This window comes from Pantherophis guttatus, chromosome 8 (genome assembly GCF_059756535.1).
Source record: "Pantherophis guttatus breed Tessera chromosome 8, ASM5975653v1, whole genome shotgun sequence".
NCBI lineage: Eukaryota > Metazoa > Chordata > Lepidosauria > Squamata > Colubridae > Pantherophis > Pantherophis guttatus.
This window is the reverse complement of record NC_142070.1, coordinates 30,762,025-30,789,838: the sequence shown is the minus strand read 5'-3', so window position 1 is coordinate 30,789,838 and position 27,814 is coordinate 30,762,025. Positions and strand designations below refer to the sequence as shown.

Below are 27,814 nucleotides of genomic sequence, written 5' to 3'. Positions count from 1 at the left end.
TGTCCAGACTGAAAATGGGGCACAGGGGCCCCCATGCAGCCCCCACGCCCCATTTTGGCTGTCAGGGGCACCACAGGCCAGACCTTTACTATTTCCAGGCCAGCCGTATGGGGCCAGATTTAAGTACCCCAAGGGCCGGATTTGGCCCACGGGCCGTGAGTTTGACACCCCTGACATAAATACTGTTGGGTTACATGAGTACTTCTTAGTACTCATGTAACCCATCAGTACTCAAAAAAGCAATAGTTTTTCTACTTTAATGGAAGGAAATTAGGAATGTTATACAGTATAAAATAATATAAAATATTGAAAGTTAATAGCTTTTCTATCCGAACCATTGGTTAATGTACTGGATTTAAAGGATTGTTTATGAGCAGGCTACTCCAATGTAGATTAAAAATGAGTTGTTAAAATTTGTCCTTTCATAGTTGATGGAAAGTCAAAAAGAAGAGTTCTTGGTCATAAAAGGAATTCTGCTTGAATGGTTTAACCAAAGAAAAGACCATAACTTAGTGGAAGACTAATACTAAATTCTCAATATTTTTGCATAAATAGGCATAAAATGTTGACTTGTTTTCTACAAAAGTCCTACAACTAGATAAAGAGAACCCAATTAAATAAATAAGAAACATGACACTTGTTTGTTTATTAAGGAAAATAATGTGATTACAGCCTTGAATACTTTGTTAAACCAAAATATTTCATGCCAGAAAATGAAAAGTACTTTATGTTTTCTAACATACATATATTTGTACAAGACATTAAGGTAAATTAGTTGTGGGAGGAGAGTGTGCAATGTAAAATAAAAAATATCAATTTAAAAACTGTTAATCTTGTAGCTTTTTCTGTTGGCCACAAAGATTGTGGATATATTAAAGATATGTAAGGCTCATTATTACCCTATATTGCTATTTCTCCTGAACTGAAAAATCTTTGGGGCAACATATGATTTAAGCCTAGTGGCTTTATACTGAGTATTCCAACTATTTTATGTACTGCTAGAAGATTATGCAATCTTACCTGTACTCCAAATTGTCAGTTCCTTTGCCCTTCTTAACTACTGCACTTTCTTCTTATAAAGATTTAATCAGTGGTGGGATTCAAATTTTTTTACTACCGGTTCTGTGGGCATGGCTTGGTGGTGTGGCTTGGTGGGCATGGCAGGGGAAGGATGCTGTAAAATCTCCATTCCCACCCCACTTCAGGGGAAGGATACTGTACAATCTCCATTCCCTCCCCACTCCAGGGGAAGGTTACTGCAAAATCCCCATTTCCTCCCGATCAGCTGGGACTCAGGAGGCAGAGACTAGATGGGGGCAGGGCCAGTCAGAGGTGATATTTACCGGTTCTCTGAACTACTCAAAATTTCTGCTACCAGTTCTGCAGAATTGGTCAGAACCTGCTGAATACCACCTCTGGATTTAATTGAATTCCAAATATTTCAATTTATAATATATTTTTATAGTTTCAAATATTTATTTAGAGTAGTCTGTGCTACTTCAGTAACACACTCATATAAAATATCTGGATATTTTCTCCATCCTCTAGGCATGGAAGAGAAGATGGTTTGTGCTCCGCAGCGGTCGGTTGACAGGAGATCCAGATGTATTGGAATACTACAAAAATGACCACGCCAAGAAACCAATTCGTATCATTGACTTGAATTTGTGTCAACAAGTGGATGCTGGATTGACATTTAACAAAAAAGAGTTTGAAAACAGCTATATTTTTGACATAAATACAATAGACAGAGTCTTTTATTTAGTTGCCGACAGTGAAGAAGAGATGAATAAGTGGGTTCGATGTATTTGTGATATCTGTGGATTCAATCCTACTGATGATGGTGAGTAAATTTTTGTTATATTTTAGCAATTTGTTAGAAATTTGATCCTATATAATCCTGTAGGGATATGGAAATTCAGAAGATAATTTTCTTTTGTATTTAAATCTAATATGTAATTTTGTAATTTTAAAAGATCGTACTGGTTTTTGCCATTATAGAAAATTATTGTGGCATTTCATTAGCCATTGTTTTCTAATGCCACACTTCAGTTTCTGAAAGAAAGTTTTTTTTTTTGGAGCAAAGAAGGTCCAGCATCTGTGCAGCTTCAAAGTTACAGCCTCAAACAGATAATAGTTTACAGTACAGGGAGACAATCTAGGTGTGGAAAAATGGAGTGTCATTTATAGCCACCCGAGATAGCAAGAAAATCTAAGCACATAGGTCTTACCATGGGACAATGATTGCCTGTACATACATGGGGAGAAAAAGGAGCATTTCCCGGGGGCCAAATTGAAGTCTTCCTTTGAACTTAGTTAGTCCTTTTAATGTGGCTTCCTTTGATCATGGAATTCTCAGGATACTATAATGAATAATTTATGTGGTATTCCCCAATTTCTTAGGTATTCCCCTGAGAAATAGATGATGTTGTATTTCTCAGCTAATAAAGTTCCCCATTCAGAAGTGTAGTTAGCTAGTACATTTGTTGGAAAAGGAATAAAAAATATTTTCGGAAATATATTATTATGTATTGTAAATATTTGTTTTAAGTTATTGAATTTTGATGCATGAAGCAAATACAAGTCTTCCATAATATGAGATTATTGTTAGAGTGCAAGAATAGAACTAACCTGGTTTCAAATGGTTTGGGCTACAGCATTGCTGGATATGATCTGGTCCAGTTACTAAGTTGCAACCTACTCAGCTTCACTGGTGAATTGAGTAAATAAAACAATGGGGAGAGAGCCACATATGAGAAGTGGATATAAATTTATTAAATGAATAAAATATATTGTATGTTAGCTGATGTTAGCTGATTCTGATTCTGCGATAATTAAAGTATATGACTTATGGCTTAATTTTTTGAAGTATCTGTATGATTCATATGTGCACCCTCCTTTTTATATTTTTTTCTCGTGTTCAAGTAACTTAAAATTTCAAAGAAAATCTGAGAATACCTTTTGCAGGCTGAGTACTTCAGATCCAGTATTACTGAATCTATACATTTCTGATATCAATTTGAAATGTACTTACTCTATATGATCCTATGCTTAAGTGAGTTGCAGTAAAAATGAGTTGCAATGTCACACAAATACTTTTGCTTGTTCCTGATCACTCATTTCCTTTTGACATAGTTTTTACACAGGCTACTTTGTAATTGTGGCCTTCTTGGTACTCTCTGAGCTTGGTGGTTTGCTTGCAGACATTTCATTACCTAACTAGGTAACATCAAGACCTCAACAGTCCAGCCCCAAGCTACAAATATTTTCTTCTATTGGATCTTTCTAACTAATCCGAAGACCTACACAGATTATTTTGAAACTGCAACTACGAGTATTCCCAGTTAGCGGGCCTCATTGGTAGCACAAATGGCAGAAGGAAAAGTTCCCAAATATTTTCATAATGGATTTTATGAAACAATTTTGAAACATAGTTTTCAGAATCTTAAAGGATTAAGTTTATATATTTATAAAGTTGAACGTTGAGGAAATGTTTGCCGTATGTTATACCACACTTAGAGGTTGTTTTGGAAGCAGTTGGACATTATAACAATGTTGAGGCTAAATTTGGGACAGTACGATGAATATTTGCTATTGCAAAATATTTGCTATGGTTTTCTACTTTTAGAATTTAGTACGCAGATTAACTGAATGATACATCTGTTTTGCAGAATGAATGGGAATATCCATACCAAATTCTTTCCTTGGATAAACAGTTGGGCAGATATCCATAGCCTGGATCCAAAGGGAGTTGTCAATCTTACACTGACTATATCAATGTAGCTTTCTGCATTGCAGAACTGATTACTAATACGTTTCCCTGTACTATGTGTGGGTATTCTACAGTCTAAGATTGTGGAAACTTAATAATTCAAGTTTTAATTAAGGAATTGAGAATTATTAAGGTAGCATCTAAGAATATAGGCAATTCAGTCATAGTGGAATTTTTTTTATTTTTTATTTTTTGTAAAATTATGTTGTTCAGGCCTGATAAATTCAGTATTTCCAGATATCAAAGAAGTTGCTTCAAAGCCTCCAGTCATGACTGGTACAGCAATGGGTTTTTTCCCTCCCCAGGAAACATCCAACTTTTTGCAAGTTGCAAGTGCCTGTATTTTGTATTTTTTTTCCAATTATTTTTCCTCAATCCTAGCATCACCTGGAATAGCAACATTCATAAACAAGCCTTTCTTCTTTTTCGTAACTGGTATATTAAGCATGTTATCAATCACATGCCTGTCTCTTTGGATCTTAAAACCCCGTAAGATCTTAATGCATTGTAAGCCGCCCTGAGTCTCCGGAAAAGGGCGGCATATAAATCGAACCAATAAATAAAATAAATAAATAAACCCACTTATTTTCAAAAACCTTCTCAACTTCATTGTCTCAGTAGTTTTTACTGCATTCAAATCCAAACCTCTGGCAAAGTTTCCAGTGAATAATCTGGCAACTTGGTCACGATGCTGCTTGTAGTCGGTTTATGAAATTTTGCTGCAGCCACTGATCAAATGGTCAATTGTTTCATCCTTTTCGCTACAAAGGCGACATTTGCTGTTGTTTGTTATGATGTTGAATTTTTGCCTTCATCATCGTTATTTTTTTTTTAATAAAAAGCCATTCATCCTATAACACACCCATCAAGCTGCAATAGCATAAAAGTAAATACAAGAACATAAAACGGTCACTTCAAGCACCTCATAGTTAGAGGCTTACTACTTCTTATGTGAACAACATTATTAATTGTGCTTGCAAACAATTCATCATTCTTTTCTGTACTGTTATACATTAACACTGAAATGCAGAACATAAAAAGTCTTAAGCTTTTTTTCAAGAAAAAAAACCACAGGAGAAAATAGAGTTTGTATATTTATTTTATAAAATTGTCAATTGGGAAGGAAATTATGGGTTCTTCTGAAAGGGGCAAATGAAGATTATCTGGTTCAGAGACATCATATCTGAAGATGGATAATTTGATAGTTTACCTTGATTAAGAGGTTGAGAACCTAACAGTCACAATTCTTTTACAGAATAACTGCAGCCTACTCCATTATCTCTTTATCTTGAAGATATTAAGAGTAGTTGATATTATACAATCGAAACATTACTAATTTTAAAGTATAAAATTCCTTGTGTGTCCAATCACACTTGGCCAATAAAAAAATCTATTCTATTCTATTCTATTCTATTCTATTCTATTCTATTCTATTCTATTCTATTCTATCTAAATCAGCAAGTATTTAATACTTTTAAGTTCTTTTAGTAGTGAAATCTTGTACTTCTTGGCTTTTAGTACCTTCAGCCATGATAGCCTTCTGGACTGGCTGCAGGGACTGGAAGTGGGAATCATTCTTCCCCCATGGTCGGTATCTGTTGGATTGGTTTTGGAGGTGGAAAAAATCTAGTTCTGGTCCCCCACAATGTGAATGCTCCAGATTTTGAATCTTTTAGCACACTTTAAATATGAAACAGCTGGGTGAGGTCATCTGATGGCATGGAGGTATAGTATCATCAGCTGAACAGACGACACTGTTTCATTGCTAATCTTCTGCCTGGAGATTGTTAGGATTGTTAGGATCAGAATGAATGGGCTGTGACTCAATCCTAGCAAAATGGACAAGCTTTGGGATTTGGGACTCTCAGTGATATAGCACTTCCCTACACAGAGCTGATAGGCAGTTTGAGTGGACTTGCATCTCCTACTTAAGAAGCAGGTAGCAGCCATGACTAGGGACAGGTTCATTTTGTGGACCAGTTGTACCAATTCTTGAACCAAGAAGCCTTGGTCATGGTCACTCATACTTGATTATTTTCCACTTGGACTATTGCACTGTGCTGTGCAATACCACCCAGAAGTTACAACCTGTCCAGAATACAGCAGCTTGCACAATATGGATGCTCATGTTATACCATTGTTGTGCAAGTTTGACTGACTCCCAGTTTCTTTGCAGGTCAAGTCAAAGTATGGTTATCACTTTAAGGTTCTACATAGCACAGGGCCAGGTTTTTTGTGGCACTGCTTCTCCCTTAGAGTATCCGCCCTTCCACCAGATTGCTAGACTGGCCACGTTTCAGATCCTTAGCTTTAATGTTGCTGTCTAGGATCTAGGAATCATGTCTTTCCTACAGTAGGCTCTTCTCCATAGAACATTGTTCCCTTTTAGATCCAGGTGGCACTAACTTTCTTAAGCTTTTGGAAACCAAGTAAGAGGTGACCATTACCCCAGGAGTTGGGATGGTAAGGTTGGCGCCTAGGGATTGAATAGATAAATAGAAATAAATGTTGGATTGGGCATCAGGTTTTCCTTGATTTTTAGTTCTATTTTTTTTTATTGTTTATGATTTTATCATTGTTGTTAGCCGACTAGAGCTGTGTACAGGTAGTCCTTGACTTATGACCACAATTGAGCCCAAAATTTCTGTTGTTAAGTGAGACATTTGTTAATGGGACCTTTGCCCCATTTTACGACCTTTCTTGCCACAGTTGCTAAGTGAACCACTGCAGTTGATAAATTAGTAACTCGGTTGTTAAATGAATCTGGCTTCCCATTGACTTTGCTTGTCGGAAGGTCGCAAAAGGTGATCACATGACCTTGGGACATAGCAACAATCATAAATATGAACCAGTTGCCAAGCATCTTAATTTTGATCACGTGACCAGGAGATGATGCAAAGGTTGTAACTGTGAAAAATGGTCATACGTCACATTTTTCAGTGCTGTTCTAACTTTGAACAGTCATTAAACTGTCGAGGAGTACTTGTACTGCAAGATGGGTGGCTGTATAACTCTTGAATGAATGAATGAATAAATCAATCAATCAATCAATCAATCAATCAAATCAACCAACCAACCAACCAACCAACCGAGTATTTAGTGACTTGGCTGCATGTTCTGTTTTGTAGATGCTGTGAAGCCACCTGGCAATTCTCTGCCAGCACCAGCCGAATTACCCTTAGCTGTCAGTACTTCCCTACCATCTGTACAAGCCGAGCCATTCCTGCCTCCTCCATATCAGTTAATTAATATCCCACCATTAGAATCTGCCTCCAGTCATGAAGATCCACAAGATTACCTGTTACTAGTCAATTGTCAAAGTAAGAAGCCTGAACCAGCAAGGTAAATATTGCACTTTTTGTGTCATTAAAATACTTTAGTAACAGTTATCATAGGTAGTTTCTGAGAGGTTAAAAATTTTCATTACCTACTGTACAGAGCCACTGTTAGTATGCAGTATTGCAGGCTAATTCTGCTGACTGCCAGCAATTTGGCAGTTTGAGTCTCACCGACTCAAGGTTGACTCAGCCTTCCATCCTTCCGAGGTTGGTAATATGAGAACCTAGATTGTTGGGGTCAATATGCTGACTCGGTAAGCCATTTAGAGACAGCTGTAAACCACTCTGAAGCAGTATATAAGTCTAAGTGCTATTGCTATTGTGGGCTACATTACTTATTCCATTCTCTTCCCAAAGTATTGAAGTTCATCATTCTTGATAAATTTTTTTGATGAATATGCTTTTCCCCCATCAGTTCCTGTGTAACTTTTAAAGAACTATGACTAGAGTCTGATTACTTAAGGATGAGGTAAATTGTCTTAAGTACCTTCTGGGTACATATTATTTTCATAAAATCTGAAAATCCACCTATATACAATGATATTTTATCTTTAAAATTGCTCTTTTTATCAAATATTTTTTCAAAAGGGGTTAGGGTTACTGTTCAAAAATAATGTCCATCACTGATCTCTTAATTTTTATCATGTACTCAAAAAACCAGCTCTTTCATCTTGGAAGAAGTGGAGGAGTATTTACTGCTGGAGGATTTTGAAAGTAAAAAAGTTCCATTGCAGTGAGTGTTTGGGATTTGTCTTTAGAAGTTAACCACAAATCTAAAGCCTGTTTGGAAAAAAAAAAGCTTGTGTGTGTATTTGTGCATCTTGTGCATTTTGCTGTGGATTTTCATAAGCAGTGCAAATAATTACACTTGATGTATCCAGAGTGGCTTGAAATGGAGAAATTGCTGCATTGTTTGCAGATGTATCGGTCATTTTGAAAACACTGAAGTAAAAGGGTTTACCTTTTAGAAATGGGGAAAAAAATCAGTGCTTGGTTTATAGTTTTGGTCCTTGCTAAAAGAATCGTCTTTCCAGCACATAGTCCATACCCTTCTAAAAGTTTAGAATGTTATGCCTCATCCATTTTCTTATGTGAAGCCAAATATAAGGAAGTAGTAAATCCCATTTTACTCTGTATGGAACAGACCATAACTTGGATATTACGCCTAGAAAAATCAAGACAATAGAAAATAAATCCTATGAAGTAATATTTAGACTTGAGAAGCTGAGAGACATTGTAATTTGATTATGTTTAAGAGCTGCGGTGGCGCAGTGGTTAGAATGCAGTATTGCAGGCTACTTCTGCTGACTGCCACTGACTGCAGTTTGGCAGTTCAAGTCTCACCAGGCTCAAGGTTGACTCAGCCTTCCATCCTTCCGAGGTCAGTAAAATGAGGACCCAGATTGTTGGGGAAATATGCTGACTGTAAACTGCTTAGAGAGGGCTGTAAAGCACTGTGAAGCAGTGTATAAGGATAAGTGCCATTGCTATTGCTATGTTCTTCTTCTGAAACTGAAAAAGCAGAAAGTAAAAAACCCAGCCTTCTCTTAACTTAGAGCATGTTACAATTTCACATTAGAAATGGTCCTAACACTAAAACAATGCAGCAGTAAATCTAATGAATTAGTTACATGGTGGATGTAGCCAAATAGAAGTTAGGTATCTGCTTGTCAAGGTTGGTTTAATTTGGATTTCTACATTGAGCATGTTTGAATTTGATAAAAAAGAGTTTTTAGTTCTATAATTTTATGAAGGTAGCAATAGAGAAGGATGCTGCAGTATATGGATCCAGATGGTCAGTCCATTCATATTTAAGAGCAAAGTGGTATTCACACCTGCTTTTGAACAGCATTTTTGTCCCTGGCTTGTATTCCCATTCCAAAAAACAATGTTGTTTTAAAAAATTGTTTTCAAACTGTAACTTCAAATAACTTTAAAACATTGTTTCTTAAATAACTTTATATACCTTTAAAACATTATTTCTTAGTTTGAAGAACTATATTATTCCAAAACTGAAGAATTCATAACAAGTTATGGAAAGAATTTTTTTAAGGCTTGAGGGAAAGAAAGTAGTTAAAAATAATAAAGCATAGTAATAATAAGGCAATTTAATAAGAATTAGTATAATTAGTGTTAGAATAATTAGTATAATTTGCTATTAATCAAAGTTAGATAACTAACATTGACTATTTATAAGAAGAGATATCTTAGAGGCCTTGCTGAGTAAAATCTATAAACAGAATGAGAGCCGAGAGTTTAGCAACATTGTGTGGAAATACAGTATATCATGAAATCAACTACTTTTTGAATTTAAGAATGAAAAATGCCACATTGGTACCTGCTGTCCTAGTGTGACTTATGATTTACCAAGAAGCAGTTTCTCCCCTCAGGTCCTTCTGTATGATATGTGCATGTTAGCAATACATATAAAGTTAAATACATATAAAAACTCTGTATGACACGGAGTTGTGATTATCTATTTTTGTTTCTTATTTTAGGAAACATTTGTTTCTGGAAGAAATATGCCAATGCATTTATTTTTGTTTGTTTTTCGTTTAATATTTAGGTTGTCAGCTGATACAGCAAAATCTGCCTGTTCTGAAACAGATTGTAATGATAATGTGCCTTCCCATAAAAGTTCTGTGCAATCACTAAATAAGCACACCGTGAATGGATATTTTCAGCAACATAGTGTGTATGATTCCCCCACATCAAGAGCGGCTTCAGTGTCAGTAGATGGCAGTCTTTATAATCTACCACGGAGTTATTCTCAAGATGTTTTACCAAAGGCATCCCCTTCTGGAACTGATATAGACGGAGAGCAACATGTTTTCAGCACTCCGTCTGCATCCTCTTCTCTTGATACACAGATGAGGCATTTCTCCCTTAGTTATGACATTCCCTCAACACCTGGAAGTACTTACCAGATTCCACGAACTTTTCCTGAAAGTTCATTGACTCAAGGTTCAAAGCTAGAGACTATTCCAGATGTTCCTCCACCACGTCCTCCAAAGCCTCATCATGCTTCAGATCGCTCTCCAGTGGAGGCATGTAGCATCTCACGTACTTCCTCAGATACTGATAACAGTTACTGCATCCCTACAGGTGGCTTGCTCCCATCTCGCAGCAACACAATTTCCACCATGGATATGAATCTATTTCGCAAAGGTTAGTGGGTTTTTTATTGGATAAATGCTATCAAAGATTTCATTTGTATTTCATTGAAATATTCCAAGATCCAAGAGAAGGATGTTAGCTCAAAATCATTGGATTTGTTTTAATTTCCTTTTAATGTGATGTTATAAATCTTGATACATTGTATTATTTCAATGCAGATTTCCATTCAATAATATTTATGTAATATTATTTTAAAATGTGAACATTCTATTATTTAGAAATCTCAGAGTATTGATAAAAAAGGAAGACTAAAAATATATCAGTGTTAAAAGCATTTTAAGATGTCAATACTGCAAATTTAAAATGATTTAATTTTCCACCCAAAATTAAGAATAATATAAAAGTACTGTTGCATTCATATCAAAATAGTACTTATGTGATAGTAGTTTCAGTCTGACACTGAGTACTTAATATTAAGATCTCCATTGTATTATTATTTAGTAGATATACATTTATATACACATTCATGTATTGATAAAAGGAAATCAGACAATCAAAATCATAGGTCTTTGAGGGTATTGAGGATATTGTATATAGGGCATTGATGTTATGGGAAGCTGAATTTGCTGAAATCAGGGAGAGTTTACTTTGAGTGAGTGAGTTATCTTGACTATGGTATATGTTTTTGGACTTGGTTTTCTTGTTGCGCTACCTTTTGTTGTAGATTATTAAGAGAGACATCACTTAGGCAAGGGTGTCAAACTCAAGGCCCGCGAACCGAATCTGGACCATGGGGTGCTTAAATCTGGCCCACAGACTGGCCTGGAAATATCAAAGGACCATCCTGCGGTAACTCTGTCTGCTAAAATGGGCTGTGTGGGGCCCGTTTTTGGCCGGCAGGGTGTTGCTGGAGGCCAAAAACGGGTCACGTGGGGGCCTCAGAGGAACTCCATGTGGCCCATTTTTGGCTGGCAGACTGCTGCTAGAGGCCAGCCAGGCCAAAAACGGGTCATGCAGGACCCGTTTTTGGCCCATTTTGGCCTGTTTTCAGCTCATCCGTCCTGTCTCCCTCCTGCTCCCTGCCTCCCCCCGCTCCCCCCCCCCCGGCCAGCCCATGGAGAACTACAAGGCTGATCCAGCCCTCAAAGAAATCCAGTTTGACACTCCTGTCTTAGGGCTACTGCAATATGGATATCCTACATTAAGAATTAGATGAAGCCCTCTAGTACTGTCAAATTTCAGTACCAAAACTGAAATATGCACGCATGTTTACTATGTTTTTTTTCTTATATAGTAATGGGTGGGTAAAAATTGTGCTAGGCTTGATACATTTATTTTAATTAATTTTCCAATCTATAAAAAAAAGTTCCTTTTATGGCATCATTGCACCATCATGTATCACCTGTGTCCCTAAGGAATTTTTTAAAAAGCAGGCCTTATTTGCAACGGGGTTACCTGCCCTTGGCTAAATGCCTTCAAATCCTTTTGAGCACAGGTGTCAAACTCACAGAGTCACGTTGTGATGTTTCACGGCGTTTTTCCCATTTGCGGAGCTGGGGTGGGCTTGGCCTGCGCATGACGCATTTGGTCTGCATGCCACCAGTTTGACACCCCTGCTTTTGAGTCTGAATGCTATTTATGATGTAAATCAATCATTTCATTATTAAGCAAGATAGCTTCCAGAGTTCAAACTATTTTTAATCTGAAAATTGCCATTGTGGTATTCATCTTTTATTATGCAAGTATGCCGTAATCATTTTAGTGTCTACAAAGTAGAATTAGGCTATTTAGTCAGGGGTGAAATCCAGCAGATTCTGACAGGTTCTGGAGAACCGGTAGTGGAAATTTTGAACAGTTTGGAGAACCGGTAGCGGAAATTTTGAGTAGTTCAGAGAACTGGCGAATACCACCAATATCCTTTCCCTGGAGTGGGGTGGGAATGGGGATTTTGCAGTATCTCTCCCCTGGAGTGGGATGGGAATGGGGATTTTGCAGTATCCTTCCCCTGTCATGCCAACCAAGCCACGCCCACCAAGCCATACCATGCCCACCAAGCCACACCCACAGAACTGGTAGTAAAAAAATTTGGATTTCACCACTGCGTTTAGTGCTTTTGAATGTTGTGGCTTTCAGCTCCCTTCTGCTTCTGTTGGAATAGCTAAGGCTGAGGTTGTATAAAGAGGCGTGAGCTTGGAAAGTATCTCTTAGATATTTATGTTTGTCCCTTGCAACTTCATAACATTTGAAATCTCTATGAGTATTATGAATCTTTATGAAATCATGAGGACGGTATGGGATTAAGGAGGAGGTTGGCATGTGCAGAAGAGCCAAAACTGGCAGTCAAAATGAAAATTACAGAACAAATTGGATTAAAAGAAGGATGGGAAGGAATATTTCTCTTTCCCTTTTAAGTTTGATTTCTTTGTTCACTGCTTACATCTATAAGGTTGAGCACTGGCTCCGTTTGCCAGTGCTCCATTTTTAAACTGTGACATAGCGAATTTTCCTGTTACTGAGTTATAATGCTATTACCTATTCTTGAAGTTGGCTGAAATGTATAGTGGCTAGAAATTTTGCCTATTTTGACGCTAACCTTAAATGGTTTTGGAATAACAGGAAAAACATTAATTCCAAGATTAATCTAAGGATGACTTACCCTTATTTTAGTCAGGGGCTGGAAATCAGGTGAAATTAATATTATGGTAGTGCAACAACAAAACCGGCATGCTTGTGGCTGTACTTAGCTATAAGTAGACACCTGGGCTAGTCCTTCTAGCCTTCCCTCAGCTATAGCTGTATTGCACTTCAACTCTTCCAGTCAAGTGAAGTTTGTGTGAATATATGCAAAACATAACAAATGTGGGAAGGCTGTTATAGAAAGTGCTTATACAAAATTTCCCATTTTGACTACTTGCACTTAATTGTGTGTGATTTTATGTCATTGGGGGAAAACATTTGCTTTCTTCTCCCTTGTTTTAGACCTTGGTTCTCAAGACTGCTATTTTGTTCCACGAACATTTCCAAATGATAGATCAAGCTCACTGGAAGGCTTCCATAACCACTTTGTAAGTATTATTTTGATTTGCCAAGGAGGAAAAAAAAGTTTCTAAAGCTGAAATGTCAGTTGACTTACTATTCAAGTCAAGAAAGAATGCTGAATATCAAACATCAAAGTTTAGGCTGACCATCAAACATCAATCATTTGCTTTATTGTTTTGCTTAGTCAGAGACAACCTAGATATTCCCTGCGCAGTAAATTGAGATACCATATTTTTAATACATGAAGTCACAAGATCAGTACAAGAACTCTCTTAAACTTAAACTCTCTACAACAAGAAATTCTTTGAGAGTGTTCTCATTCTGATCTTATAACTTCATGTATTAAAAATATGGTATCTCAATCTACGGCATATGGAATATCTAGGTTGTCTCTGACTGTTGTCTAATGTTGTCTCTGAAGGCTAAGAGGTCGTTTGTTGGTCAGAGGAATCTGTAGTGATGTCTACTGGGACTTAGCATGAGCAAATACTTTAATGTCAATATCTGTAGGCCTATTATCAAGATGATGAAAATGCCCATTGAGTCCTTACTGTACCATACATATTTCAGCATTTATCATACTGAGCATTTGGTTGTGTGCATATTCACTAATAAAAAACAGTAAGGATCTTTAATAGAGCCTGTGAAAAATATTTGCAAGGATGACTTGGCTATTATGTAATAAAAGGGTGTCTTTATAATGGTTCATCAACCTGATGAAGGAAAGGGAAGGAGCTTGGAAAATATAGTGCAAATAATTCAGCACATAAACATTCTGCAAAATGTATAGAAAGGTGGAAGGCACATAATAGGATGGCAAGGCATAGAGTGTGGTGAATGTTTAAATGTGTAAGGGATGAAAAAAATAATTATTCCATGAAGGAATGGTTGGGATCCTTTGATAAATAATGTAATAATGTATCATACAACTTGAATCATAGTCAGTGAATTCTGATTAATTTACTGCTATCATAACTCTTGTTTCTAGAAAAATAAAAGTCTATTGACTGTTGGAAGTGTTTCAAGTGAAGAACTGGATGAAAATTATGTTCCCATGAACCCTAACTCTCCTCCACGTCATCATTCTGGCAGTTTTACTGAACCCATCCAAGAAATGACGAACTATGTGCCAATGACTCCTGGCACGTTTGATTTTTCACTATTTGGAATGCAAGTGCCTCCACCAGCACACATGGGATTTAGATCTAGTCCAAAGACCCCGCCTAGAAGGCCAGTACCTGCGGCAGAATGTGAACCTCCTCCAGTGGACAGGAACCTGAAGCCAGACCGGAAAGGTGAGAGATGAGTGTGTGCAGCCAGTTGCTCTAAGCATTTTCTTCCCATCATTGTTTACCGTTCACAGAATAAAACCATATTAGAAGTTGATAGCCAGTATGAACAATTTTAATTTAGAGTTTTATTATCAAGATATTAAATAGGTTCATTCATAATTTAATATAACATAGCTTAATATAATATAATATTATAATATAATATAATATAATTATATATAATATATAATATATATATATATATATATATATATATATATATATATATATATATATATATATATATATATACATATTATAATAAACTATAATAATATAGTTTAAGGGGATACGGTGGCTCAGTGGCTAAGACGCTGAGCTTGTCGATTGAAAGGTTGGCGGTTCAGCAGTTCGAATCCCTAGTGCCGCGTAACGGGGTGAGCTCCCGTTACTTGTCCCAGCTTCTGCAACCTAACAGTTTAAAAGCACATAAAAAATGCAAGTAGAAAAATAGGGACCACCTTTGGTGCGAATGTAACAGTGCTCCGTGCGCCTTTGGCGTTTAGTAATACCGGCCACATGACCACGGAGACGTCTTCGGACTGCGCTGGCTCTTTGGGTTTGAAACAGAGATGAGCACCACCCCCTAGAGTCGGAAACGACTAGCACATATGTGCGAGGGGAACCTTTACCTTAAGTTTATAGTTTAATTTTTAATTTGTATCTTCCTTTTAACACTTAATTTCTGTAAGCCACTTAGAGCCAATTTGGTCTCATGTGGTTAGATGAATTATGCAAATAAATAAAATCACAGCAATTTTTAAAACACATTTGCAATATTTTATTGTTAATGCTATACTTTAAATTAAAGTTTTGTTTTTAATTTTGTGCAAAATCTTGTACAGCAGATTAGATCTCTGTTTTGGAAGTAATTTAAATATCATTAATCTATGATCATCAGAATTTATAGATAATGTTATTTGTTTTTCATAAAATAAGTTATTAAATGGATGTCATTTAAATCCTTAATTTACAAATAGCTACAGCATTTTTGAAGCTGGCAAACTCATAGTTTTACTATTCATTGTCATGGAATAGCAATAGCAGTTAGACTTGTATACTGCTTCACAGTGCTTTACAGGCCACTCTAAGTGGTTTACAGAGTCAGTACATTGCTTCAACAACCTGGGTCCTTATCGAGATTTTTACCGACCTTGGAAGGATGGAAGGCTGAGTCAACCTTGAGCCGGTGAGAATTGAACTGCTGGCAGTCATCAGAATTAGCCTGCATTCTAACCACTGCACCACCACGGCTCTCTAATAATAGTAAACTATTATTAATTATTACTTCTAGATGTTGTAAAATTACCATTCATAGCTTGCCTCATCATTGGCCATGCCAGTGCAGTTCAATAACATCTGGAGGGCCCTGCTTCAATGTCTCACAGGCTTTTTAATTGAATCATATTATTTGCTACCAATAGAAGAGATTGTTTGTAGCTTAGGGATCCTTGCTGATGCCTGAGCTTGGTTGTTTTTCTTGTAAGAAAATGACCAAGCTCAAAGAGCATCAACACCCTCACAGATTATTTGCTTTCCTGAGATCTACTAAAATGGGAGAAGGAGCATAGTGGCAATTTTCTCTTATTCCCTCTGTACAAACTTTTATATAAGATTATAGGAAGGAAGAGAAAGAATAAGAGAATATTACTGCCATATTTCCTTTTTCTAGCACGATGATTTGCTAGATTCAAGTTCCTATTTGTTTATAGAGGTAGAAGCCTGGATCCAAGTCAATGTGTATAAAAATTGAGGCAGGTAAGTTTTTTTTCTTCTAACAAGAGAAGACACACATTATTTGAGCATGTTTTGCATATATGTCATTTTATAAAGGTTTTTTTTTTACCTTGACTCATACTGAATTATGTGCTGATCATAATTATGCTTTTTTGCTGTTCTAATCTTTTAGTGCTTGCAAGTGTTTGTGATGATACTTTCTAAATCTCAATGGTAGCAAATTCAGATTTTGCTTTCCCTCAGCACTGCTGATCAGCATTTCTACCGATCAAATAACTTGAGTTACTCAGAACTTTTACTTAAGTGTCATTAAAACTCCTTATTGATTTCAAATGTACACAGAGGTGTAGCCTCAAAGATAAAATTAAAAGGATTTGTTTTTAAATATCACATCAATTACTTTTATTAGCACCTGTCTTAACAGACATGTCCTAAGTTTAATATAAAAATTATTTGACACAAAATATAATTGCAAATTGGTACATAAACATGAATTAAATACTTAATTACAGTTGAAATTTCATACATTCCTGAATTTTTTAGTAGATGATACATTGAGATATTTAAAAATGTTAACAGACCTCCGAGTGCTCATGCTAAAAACTGATTAGCTATCTGTAAAGCAAAGAAAATAGCATGTTTGGTTTCTGATGTATTTGTGAACAGTTTTATATAATAAATAGTTAACAAGGCTTTTCAAAGCTGGTGCTTTAGTTTCTCTTGCGCACTTGTCTTTAGAGCACTGTTGAAGTAAGAATACAGCATTCTTTTGTTGTTCATGTTATAACCTTTCCTTTTGAGATAATAAGGCATTTCCTATGCAGTGAGAATTCTATTTTGTTATTGCGGCTCTTTTAATTTGCATACTGGTGACAGCTGTTTGATATTTTACTGTAGAGCAGGGGTGTCAAACTCGCGGCCCACGGGCCGGATGCATCACATGCTGCCCACATCCACTCCCGGTTTAGCGAAGGGGAAAAAAGTTGCAATACATCACGTGATGACAACGTGACAATGCAAGTTTGATTCCCCTGCCCTAGAATTACAGGTAGAACATTAAACATATAGCTTGGATCCTAAAATACCTTTGCATAGTAAGGAGGTTTTCTGTTTTAGCTGTTCTACCTTAAAGGTGAGGGTTACCCTTAAACAATATGAAAGAGGAAGGTATAGAACATGATTTCCTAAAATCACATAAAATTCTCTTCCTGTGAACCTCATAGTTGTAAAGGATCCTAGTCTACCCAATTTAAATGCTAAACCTAAATAAAGTTTATTGTCATCTTGATCTGTATAAAATCCTAAAAATGAACTATAGTTCTTTCAACCAGCAGAGTATGATTCTCAAACAATTGTAAAATAAAAATAAAGAATAGTTTTAAGTTAAAATATTAGCCAGATTTGATACTTTTGTCAGTAAATTTACGTCAGTAAATTTTATTTTTTAAGATACTGTTGCTTCTGTAAAATGACATAATATTGTATATTTGGAAGAGGCCTGCTTTAAATTTGATAATCCTGATAATCCTGGTTTCTAGACATTAGATCTAAGTTCACTTTGTTATCCTGTTATTCATAGCTTTATTGAATTCATTTAAAGAAAGCTAAATGTGAGATTTTCGTGGGCTTTTTTGTTTGAATGTTGGTTTTTGATTGAACTTTGCAGGAACCCACAAAACCCACAACAATGCAGGAAAACGTTACGAAGTCAGTTTTTTAAAGTATTCCTTTTGCCAGCAATCATGATATTCCAGTAATAAGCAGTTACTCTAAGTGAAAACTATTTTATACCTTTCAAAGCTTTCATCATATCATTTAATGTTAGATATTGGGGCAAGGCTATCACAAATAGAATTGAAATTTTAAAATAATAATTGCATCATAGTCACCCTGCTTATTTCTTACAGCTGCATTCATTCTTGTTGATACAAAATTAAATAAAGTTGCTGCTGTATTTCACTGCTGAAATTGAATTGCCTGCCTATAGTAGTAAATTAAAGGGCATTTTATTTATTGAACTATAGAAATAGCAATAGCAGATAGACTTATATCCCATTTGATAGTGCTTTACAGGACTCTCTAAGCACTATACGGCATCAGCATATTGCCCCCAACAATCTGGGTCCTCATTTTATCAACCTTAGAAGGATGCAAGGCTGAGTTAATCTTGAGCTGGTCAGGATTGAACTCTGGCAGTGGGCAGAATTAGCCTGCAATACTGCGTTCTAACCACTGTGCCCCACACAAGCTCTATATGCTATTGAAAAATATATTGTTTCTGTAACCTTCCAGTAGGCAAACCAGTGCATCATAGGGCAACAATTTTTGAAACAAGGTACCTCAAATGGGCTATCTTACGGATTGCATCTAAAATCCAGGACCTGTGATTTCGATAGGATTGAAATGTGGCAAATTTGTTGTCAATTCAGCGATGCTACGTCACTATCCAGGGGATCAGTAGACCAGTACCACCCTAACTTTCCAGAGGCTAGTTAGATTGGCCTCTCTTTTGACTGCTGGAGACCAAGTAGGAAAGTCCCACTCTAGCCCTTCAGAGACCAGGTAAAATGGTCCTACCATCACCTGCTGGAGTGCAGGAAGTCAGAAGTCATTCCCACTCTCATGGTATTTTGCTTTTGGTCGTTCTGTTTTTCTGTGCAGATAAGGAAATATTTTTGAATATTTTTGAGTCATCTAGTAGTTTAACATATTTATATGTTTCAATAATTAAAAAATACTTTTACCGTAAAATGGTATACAGAACACATCCTCTGTGCTGTGGCTCATCTTTTTTTCCTTGATATACTTTAATTCCTTTCACTGTATGCTAGTTTGCTTTGTTGAAGTATCATTGTAGTGTTCCTCCTTCTAGATGGTAGCTAATAGTGCTGTTTTCAGCAAGAACATCATATTTGTTGGTAACATTCAACTCAATTGCTTCCTTCAAACAACTTTGATGCATGGGCTCTCAGCATGCTGCATGTATCTTAGTGTGAGATTTCTGTCTGTCACTTGCTTATCTTTCACAAATGCAATCTCTTTCTGCAAGGCACTTTGCAGCTTCTTAATATTCGTTATTTTGCTAGTTTGTATCTTGATAATAAAAAGCTATATTAAGAAAGATTCCTTTTTTTTTATCAATTAGGTCAAAGCCCTAAAATTTTAAGACCTAAACCCCATGGTTTAGAGCGAACAGATTCACAAACCATAGGTGACTTTACAACAAGGAGAAAGGGTATGTACTTCAGCATTGTATGATCTACTGGGCTCGGTATCAAACTCCAGTAAAAAGTAATCCTGATTACTCATATCGTTCCAGTTCATAGGACTGCTAGCTTCTCAGCTATATTTTTAACTTGCTTAGGAAAAGACATTTGTAGTAAAATGTGTTGGAAATGCTGCATGTAAATCAGTTTTCTTCTCTTTAACTTACCTTAGGCATTATTTCAAATATATTTTGCTTGGTTTTAGATTATTTACACATTATATGTGTAATGTGCTATTCTACCCTGTTTCCCTCAAAATACGACATCCCCTGATAATAAGCCCAATTGGGCTTTTGACCGCATGGCAATAAGGCCAAGCACTTATTTCAGGGTTCAAAAAAATATAAGACAGGGTCTTATTTTGGAGGAAACACAGTAATGTGAAATACATAAACACCCAAGTAACTGAGTTATGCCATATTATGATTTATGAAGACTACTCTTTATAGACATTTTATTAGTATAAAGGAATTTTTTCAATTAATGTGTAACAATGGGGAAAAATTTACATCTTTTTACACACACATTAGATAAACTTAGTAATGTATCTCAAAATTTATCTAGTAATAGATAAAATTTAGTAATGTCAGAAGTAATTGACACATTGCTATTTTAAAAATATCCCTGCCTTGATTTGATTTTTGGTAATAGATGTATTATATAGTTCTGAAGGCCTTTCAACAATTAAGAGCATTTCTGCTACTTGTTTCTTGAACTACTTCAAAGGTCTGGAAGGCTTATATGGAAACCAAAAAAAGAACAGGCTGCTTCAAAGAATAGAAGAAAAGTACTGTGTTTAATGTTCACATGCATTAAACACAAATGTGTGTTAAGCACATTAAACTTCAAATATGTTTTGAAGCACATTTTCCCAATTATTTTTGAAGTGTGTGCAATTTAATTGTTATACATTTATAACATTGTATTAAATTGTGTATTTAAGACAAAGTTATATGTTTTTAAAATGTCATAAAAGATCTTTTTTCTCCCATTGCCCTATCTTTAAAAAACTTTCTAACATATTTAATGCTCCTTTAAAAAAATTGATAATTACTGTAAAATTAATGTATGTTAAAAATACAATGGATATACATGCATGCTTATTCATGGCCCAGTTAGTATTTTAAGCATTTTAAAGCAATTTTGAAAATACCATTTTTTTACTAGTCTAATCAAGAATTGTATGACTGGTTTAAAATAGTTCTAAAGAGAATATTCCATGTACCAAATTGTTTAGAAACAGAAGTATGGTAATATGTTACAATAATGAAACCTATTATACTATTTATTAATTTATTTCAGTAACTTAACACCATCTATTAGTTACAATAGAGTACGAAATTGGAACTAAAACCTGAGATAGTAAAACCATTAAAAGCAACTATACATTTTTAAAAATGTGCTTTTAGGGTCTTTTAACATATCTTGGGCATTATTTCAAATGTATTTTGCTTGGTTTTAGGTGTTTAGGATATTTAACACAGAGTGCACTTAAAAAAATTGTAGGCAGACCTTCTCAGATTATCTCTAAAGAATAAGGAGAACATATACAAGCAGATTTGACTCAAGTAGCCTGCATTCAAATGATAGGAAGCTTTAAAGATATTAAACAATGTTTTCTATTTCACATTTTGTATTAAGCCTGAAAAAGGATATTTTACCAAGTTAGTTATTAAATAGCATTAATTGTTTTAATACAAAACATCCTTCCTTTCTGCATCATTTGATCACTCAAGGCTACTAAAGTTCAACAATACGCAAACATTCAAAAATCAAATGCATGAAATATATCAAAAAATATTTGCCTGCATATGTGCTATCACCAATCTCAAAGTGATGGATGTCAACATTTCCCAGGATCTGTTTGTTTTTAATGCAGGGTAATATTAAGTCATAGCTAGTTGCTCTAAGGTTGTTTTTAAAAAATAACAAAGAAAAAGAGTTAGGCAGTTAATGCTTAAATCTAGTATACTGAGTGAGACCTTCTTAAAATGATTATGATCTTATGACATGGTTTAGCTAATAATAATTGCATTCTCATGAGCTTAATAGGCTAACATTAACTACTTTCAAAGAAGATCTGAATTCTATGATCTTCTGCTAAATCATACACTATTGTGTTGATTAACTTCCCTTTCTTTATTAAAAAGGATCTTACAAAATTAACCAAGGTATTTCGGAGGGAAAACAATAGTTATGGTTGTTTATTCTAGCAGGATACAACTCCTTGAAAAGTGAAAAATTGGAATTTATCTATTAAAAACAAACAGTCTGAAGAACTGGTTTGGTGGAAAGTCAGTTAGTCTTGACTAATCTTTTAGACTCTAGTAACAATTTGCACAAAGCAATTTTTTGTTTCTGTGCATGTTTTAAAAGCAGTAATGAGAACTAATACAAACTAAATTAGAACAGAACAATAGTATTTGATCTTGGCTGTTCACCGCCCTGAGTCCTTTGGGAGAAGGGCGGTATATAAATATAATAAATAAATAGATAGATAGATAGATAGATAGATAGATAGATAGATAGATAGATAGAGAAAATTAAGAAGAAACAATATAGTATATTAAGAGTATATTAAATTTATTTTCCCATAACATTTCATGGTGAAGTTTCATATGGAAAATGAACTATAATAAAATATGTATATAGTAATGTAAGATTTCTCTTAAAGTACATTATTTTCAAATCTGTTTCTTGTGTATATAGTGAAACCTGCACCACTAGAAATTAAACCTTTATCAGAATGGGATGAATTGCCAGCTCCAGTTAGATCTCCGATTACCAGAAGTTTTACACGAGAGTAAGTCTTTGACTTCTTCTATATTCACACTACAGTATATTCTTTTTTATTCAACAGTGACCACAACAGTTAGGTGTTCTGCCCATATAAATTGGTTTACATATGTTCCTGCCATTTTACCATACAGCAGAGAGTCTAGTAAGGAATTATGAAAAAATCAAGTTGGCAGTCATGACCACCATCTTTATTTTTCTGAATCCCTGAGATGCCACCTCAGAAAGTCTTGGTTATATTGCTGGGATTTTCCTACATAATACTTCTCCTATGGCACCACAGTTTTGTTTTTTTAAAAATCTCTTCAGGAACAGTTTCTGATATTTTACTGCTAGATTCTTTTGCATTTCTTATTTCTTGAATTATCATTCAACTCCTTTATTTTATGGTTCTTGCTTTTAAAGGGAAAGATGGAATAGAAATACTTAAATAAATACAGAAATATATCTATGAACAGCATAAAATAAATACACCACACATTTTAAAATACTTTTCTTCATTTAGTTCTTCCAGGTTTCCATTATCCCCCCGGCCAGATTCAATTCATAGTACAACTTCTAGCAGTGATTCGCATGACAGTGATGAGAATTATGTACCCATGAATCCAAATCAGTCCACTGATGATCCAGTAGGTGGTTTTACATCATAAATATGTCCTTTCTTCACAATCATATCACATTTTCTGTTTTTCGGTGGGAGGGAAGGTATTAAATCAATTAAATACTTTGAGGCTTATAAAAGTGAAATAATGTTTAAAATAATATGAGCATTATTTTGTAGTTACACTTAACAAATTACAGATAGTGACAAACTGGGTAATGGGATGAAGCAAATTAGTCATGTTTGTTTTTAAAATGGTTTATTTCATGTATTTCATACCTTGAAATGTTACCATTAATGTCTGGCAATTAAGTTCTGGGGACCATAAATTGAGTAAAATCTTGGAAGTAATGGGATTTAGTTGCCTCTTTCTCATTTTCAGCCTTTTCTTTGTTTGAACCTAAGATTCTTTTGATTAGAAATGGCCAAATGGCCAGCCAATACCTATCACAAAGTAGGGAACCTGTGGTTTTCCATATACTGTTGAATTTCAAATCTCCTAAACTCTGCTCAGAAATAATGCTCTTTTGAATCACAAGTTTCTAAAGTGGCTGGTGAAAATACACAGGAACTACACAAGACCAGTATTTTTGTTCTAGCAAAAGATATTCTTTAGTCATTATATAGACTTACGGACTAGAAGCCTTCAGTGTATACAAAAACTTTCAAAACTATTTGGCTATCATCATGTCTTCTGATAGTGAATGAAGTACATTATATCCCTGTACATTTTATACAACTTTAAGAAATATTTTATTTATTTATTGTGAAATAATAGTAAGAGAAGGTAGGCAAATCTTTATATGGTCTTTGACCAACATGTACCCATATATGGGGGAGCGGGGAGGGAGACAATACATACTGTGAAGTAAATTCTTATGACTATTAAGTAAATATTAATGTGGCTTTCCAAAATTTAAGTTTCATAACATCTCTTCTGACCCCAATAAACACGTTTAACACTGTTCCAGCCATTCCAGGAGTGTTCTGAGCTTGGTCATGTTCCAGGTTTGGGATATTTCTGGAACGAACAAAATAGTACGAATAAAGGAGAATATTTGTAGCTCAGGGTTGGCATGAGTAAGGAGTGCAGTGGGGGTACATCACACTGTACTCCTTACTAGCACTGATGCTTTACCTAGTTTTGGTAATAAAACATCTGCAAGAAAACAAGCAAGCTCAGAGAGCACGAAGAACAAAATAGTGTTAAGCCATTTCTAGTTAACTTCATACAACTCACGTTGACTTTGAAACCTTTTGCACATCTGTAACATTAAATCTTGAGTTTGATTTTAGTTTTTTCCTATGCTGTGCCACTAAATAATTTTAATTAAAGGCAATCTTAGTTGTAAAATATTATTGGATATTGAAATACATATTACAAAATGGGACAACAGTGCTTCACAATGTTGAGGGATACATTATATTAAAGTTTTTCACAAATAATAACAATAATTCCAATTAAAATTTCAGGGTTTGTTCTGCAGCAGCAGCCTTGATGGGGGAAGCAGCCCTATGGTAAAACCTAAAGGTGACAAGCAGGTGGAATATTTAGATCTGGATTTAGATTCTGGAAAATCTACTCCACCTCGCAAGGTAAACACAACTGCATAGCTACCCACAGATAATTTAGCTCCTGGCAATGAATCATTTTATTTGTCAATTATAGTTGAGCTCCATTCTTTTTGGATTACCAAAATGGAGAAAATACAACTTTTTATGTTATTTTCACTATACTGATAAGCTTAGAACTTTTCTTTCAGTCAGCTTTCCAAAACTGGGTAGAAAATGACTTTTATTCAAATACTAATGAATGTACGGTGTATACCTAATTACCAGTAGTTGCTTTCTTCTTCTTCATAAACTTAAGATCAAGAGTTTGATCTAAGCCTCTAGTTTGAAAGAATGGAAGTGAGAAATAAATAAATAAGAATAATTGATTGAAAAAAAAAAGTACCCCATTTTTTCCACTAGACATTTCTGCTGAATCACATTCTCTTCTGAAAATGAAGCCTTTCATTTGTGAAAAGACTTTTATGTTACCTTGTCTTACTATAAGTCTCTCTGTGTATGTGCCTTAAAATCATTGTTGACTCCTGAAAACTACCTTGACAAGTTCCTGCAGTTTTCTTAGCAGCATTTTCAGAAGTATTTTGCCATTCCCTCTTTCCTAGAGCTGAAAAAGAGTGTCTTGCCCAAGGGGCTTTGTGCCAAAAGCAAGTCTAAAAGTCTCCATTTCTTGCCCACTGCATTAACCACTATAACCAACCCCTTTCTGTTTTTCTACTTTAATGTCTTGTTTTGTTTCTTTTCCAGAAAAAGAGTAGTGTTTCTGGCGGTAGTGTGGCTGATGAAAGAGTCGATTATGTTGTTGTTGACCAACAAAAAACATTAGCATTGAAGAGTACAAGAGAAGCTTGGACAGATGGAAGGCAATCAACAGAATCTGAAACACCAACAAAAAGTGTGAAATGAAAATAAAAATATTTGAAGTCCTGTTGAAATATTCTTAAAGAGAGCCACCATTAACTGAGAGAGAAGAATACTTCAATGAATTATTTTTCTTCAAATATTTCAATATCAAGCTGATGACAACATGAAATAAAACAGTAGCCTGTGGCAAATCTTAGTGATTTTCATGATGTAAAATAGTGTATCTTGGGTCTGAGAAAAGCATTTTGATCTGGAATTAACTGATTGATAGTATTACAATGTTGTATGCACTTTTTCCTTGTTAAAATGGTGGTTCAGCTTTCTCCACCTAATGTACTTTTAACATCCTCCTTTCTCCCCGACACTACTCTATAACATTCTAGGAAGTAAGCTATGTGTATGATATTGAAATTAAGGTCTGAGGTGCATTTTAATAGCTCAAAGATCAATTAGAAAAAATAGTTTCACAATTTTAATCTACTTGAAATGTCAAGAGATGATTTGTTAAATGCCTATGTTTTTTTATATTTAATACATGCAAAATATACTTCAAATTCTACAGGTTGCCTTCCTATCAGAAATGGCTGTGAGTTAGTAATAATAGGCATGTTTCTGAGTCTACTCTAATGTCTTATTCAATAATGCATTAGTTAGAGGAGGTCCTTTTGAATTTTCACTGAGAACAGTGTTCTTTATTTGCTGAGCAAAGATTCTGCAGGGAGGGATCTTTGCCCAGAATATCACATAAATCTCAATATCACTGAAGGTATGCAGTAATGACTGATCTCACTCTTTAACTGCGAAGTGTAATATTTACTTCATTTACAAAAACAGAAATTATGACATCAGGTACGTACCTAGCACCACATTGTGCTAGTTCACATATCAGGTTCAAACAACGTGCTTTTAATTTTCTACTGCAACCAAGCCTTTGTACTGGTTTTTAGTATGAAAATTCATGAGGCGGTGTGACATTCACTGTTTATAGTACTAGAAGATACTGTGATTTTTGTTTTGTTTTGTTTTGTTTTGAAATCAGATTGCAATACAAATGGAATTATTATGTCTTGACACCACATGAATCTTTTTAATGATCCTTGTTATGCCAAGTTTCTTGCTTGGCCTTATATTTAAATTCCTATGTAAGTGGTATTTTTAACATTTTGTTCTTTTTTAAAAGGAAAACACAAGATTTATCCCATTTTTAAAAAAAAGTTCTTCAGGTACAGAATTAATTTTGAATACTTTTGATTTATTGCATCACTATTCTTATTCCAAATAGTAGCTGCTTCAACAGCTGAAAAGGGAAACACTAATTCTCTTTAAAGTACAACTTTAAAAAATCATTAATCGTGATGGAAAAATTTACTAATTCATTCTTTTGTGGTTGTAAAAAAGAGAATGTTCTATTTCTCAAACTTCATAAATACTGAATAAAGAAAGAAATGCTGGCCTTAATATTATATCTAATTTTCTAATCCCATTCCAACTTAATAGTTTGTAAATTTTATTTCTAACAAGGTTTCTTTTTAAATTAGAAATATTTTGGTGTTTTAAATGTTTTTTAAACTAAACATTGCATTTCGAGATGAATTTTAAATAAATCCAAGTTGTTCTGCTTCATGTGTGTAACTCATTGAGAACCATAAACATACATAGTTGTTAACCCTTAATAACTTCAGTATGTAGATTATTAAATGAGATAACCTATTAAAAAATAATGATGGTAGTATTTTTCAAACTGAAATGAAAGGGTATCTCCAAAAGATGTCTACCCAGTTTTTAATGCTTCTACTACTGAGCCCATTTGTTCATCAAAATTCTCTAAGTAGATGTACCTGTATGAGCCATACAGCCTAGATGAAGACAATCAAAACAGCAAAAAAGTCCGTTGGCCACCCAGAAGGGGGTGAACCCAGTGCTGCTATGCAAGCAACAAGAGACCACAAGGGCCCCAAGACTATACGAAACCTAAAGTCAGGTTTTAAGAGTTTTCAGAACTGATAAGAGGGGCGGTCCTTATATCAAGGGAAATGTTCTTCCAGAGGACAGGGGACATAGCAGATAAGGCTTGCTCAATATGACAAGAGAACCCACACATATCTGAAACCCACACATATCTGATGGACAGAAACAGTCTCTCAGATATTCAGGCTCTACTCCATGCAGGACTGTACATGTTCAAACAAGCCCACTGAATTTCACTCAGAATCCAACTGACAATCCATGTAACTTGTATAGTAGCAATGACACATGGATATATTAAGAAGTGCCTGTTATTGTTAGTGCTGAAGCATTTCGAACCACCTGTAGCTTCTGGGCAGCCCCATATAAGCCACCTATAAGGCACTTCATGACTTAGGTCCAGGATATTTGCATGACCT

At 35.1% G+C, this 27,814-nt stretch overlaps 1 protein-coding gene across 7 annotated transcripts in view; it reads left to right on the top strand.

The window, feature by feature from the left end:
* The window catches only part of GAB1 (GRB2 associated binding protein 1), a 116,253-nt gene extending 89,202 nt beyond the window's left edge, over positions 1-27,051 (top strand). For 6 of the 7 annotated variants that reach the window (XM_060686855.2, XM_087874524.1, XM_087874523.1 and 3 more), the window contains 10 exons: positions 1,549-1,843; positions 6,901-7,114; positions 9,677-10,278; positions 13,207-13,292; positions 14,255-14,561; positions 19,480-19,569; positions 22,310-22,403; positions 22,902-23,025; positions 24,471-24,593; positions 25,314-27,051. In XM_060686855.2, coding sequence (XP_060542838.1) covers positions 1,786-1,843; positions 6,901-7,114; positions 9,677-10,278; positions 13,207-13,292; positions 14,255-14,561; positions 19,480-19,569; positions 22,310-22,403; positions 22,902-23,025; positions 24,471-24,593; positions 25,314-25,472 — 1,857 coding nt within the window. In that variant the 5' untranslated portion in view covers positions 1,549-1,785 and the 3' untranslated portion in view covers positions 25,473-27,051. Of the gene's footprint in view, positions 1-1,548; positions 1,844-6,900; positions 7,115-7,771; positions 7,844-9,676; positions 10,279-13,206; positions 13,293-14,254; positions 14,562-19,479; positions 19,570-22,309; positions 22,404-22,901; positions 23,026-24,470; positions 24,594-25,313 lie in introns of all 7 variants that reach the window. The other variant, XM_087874527.1, reaches the window with a different exon arrangement.
* Positions 27,052-27,814: the final 763 nt, after the last annotated feature.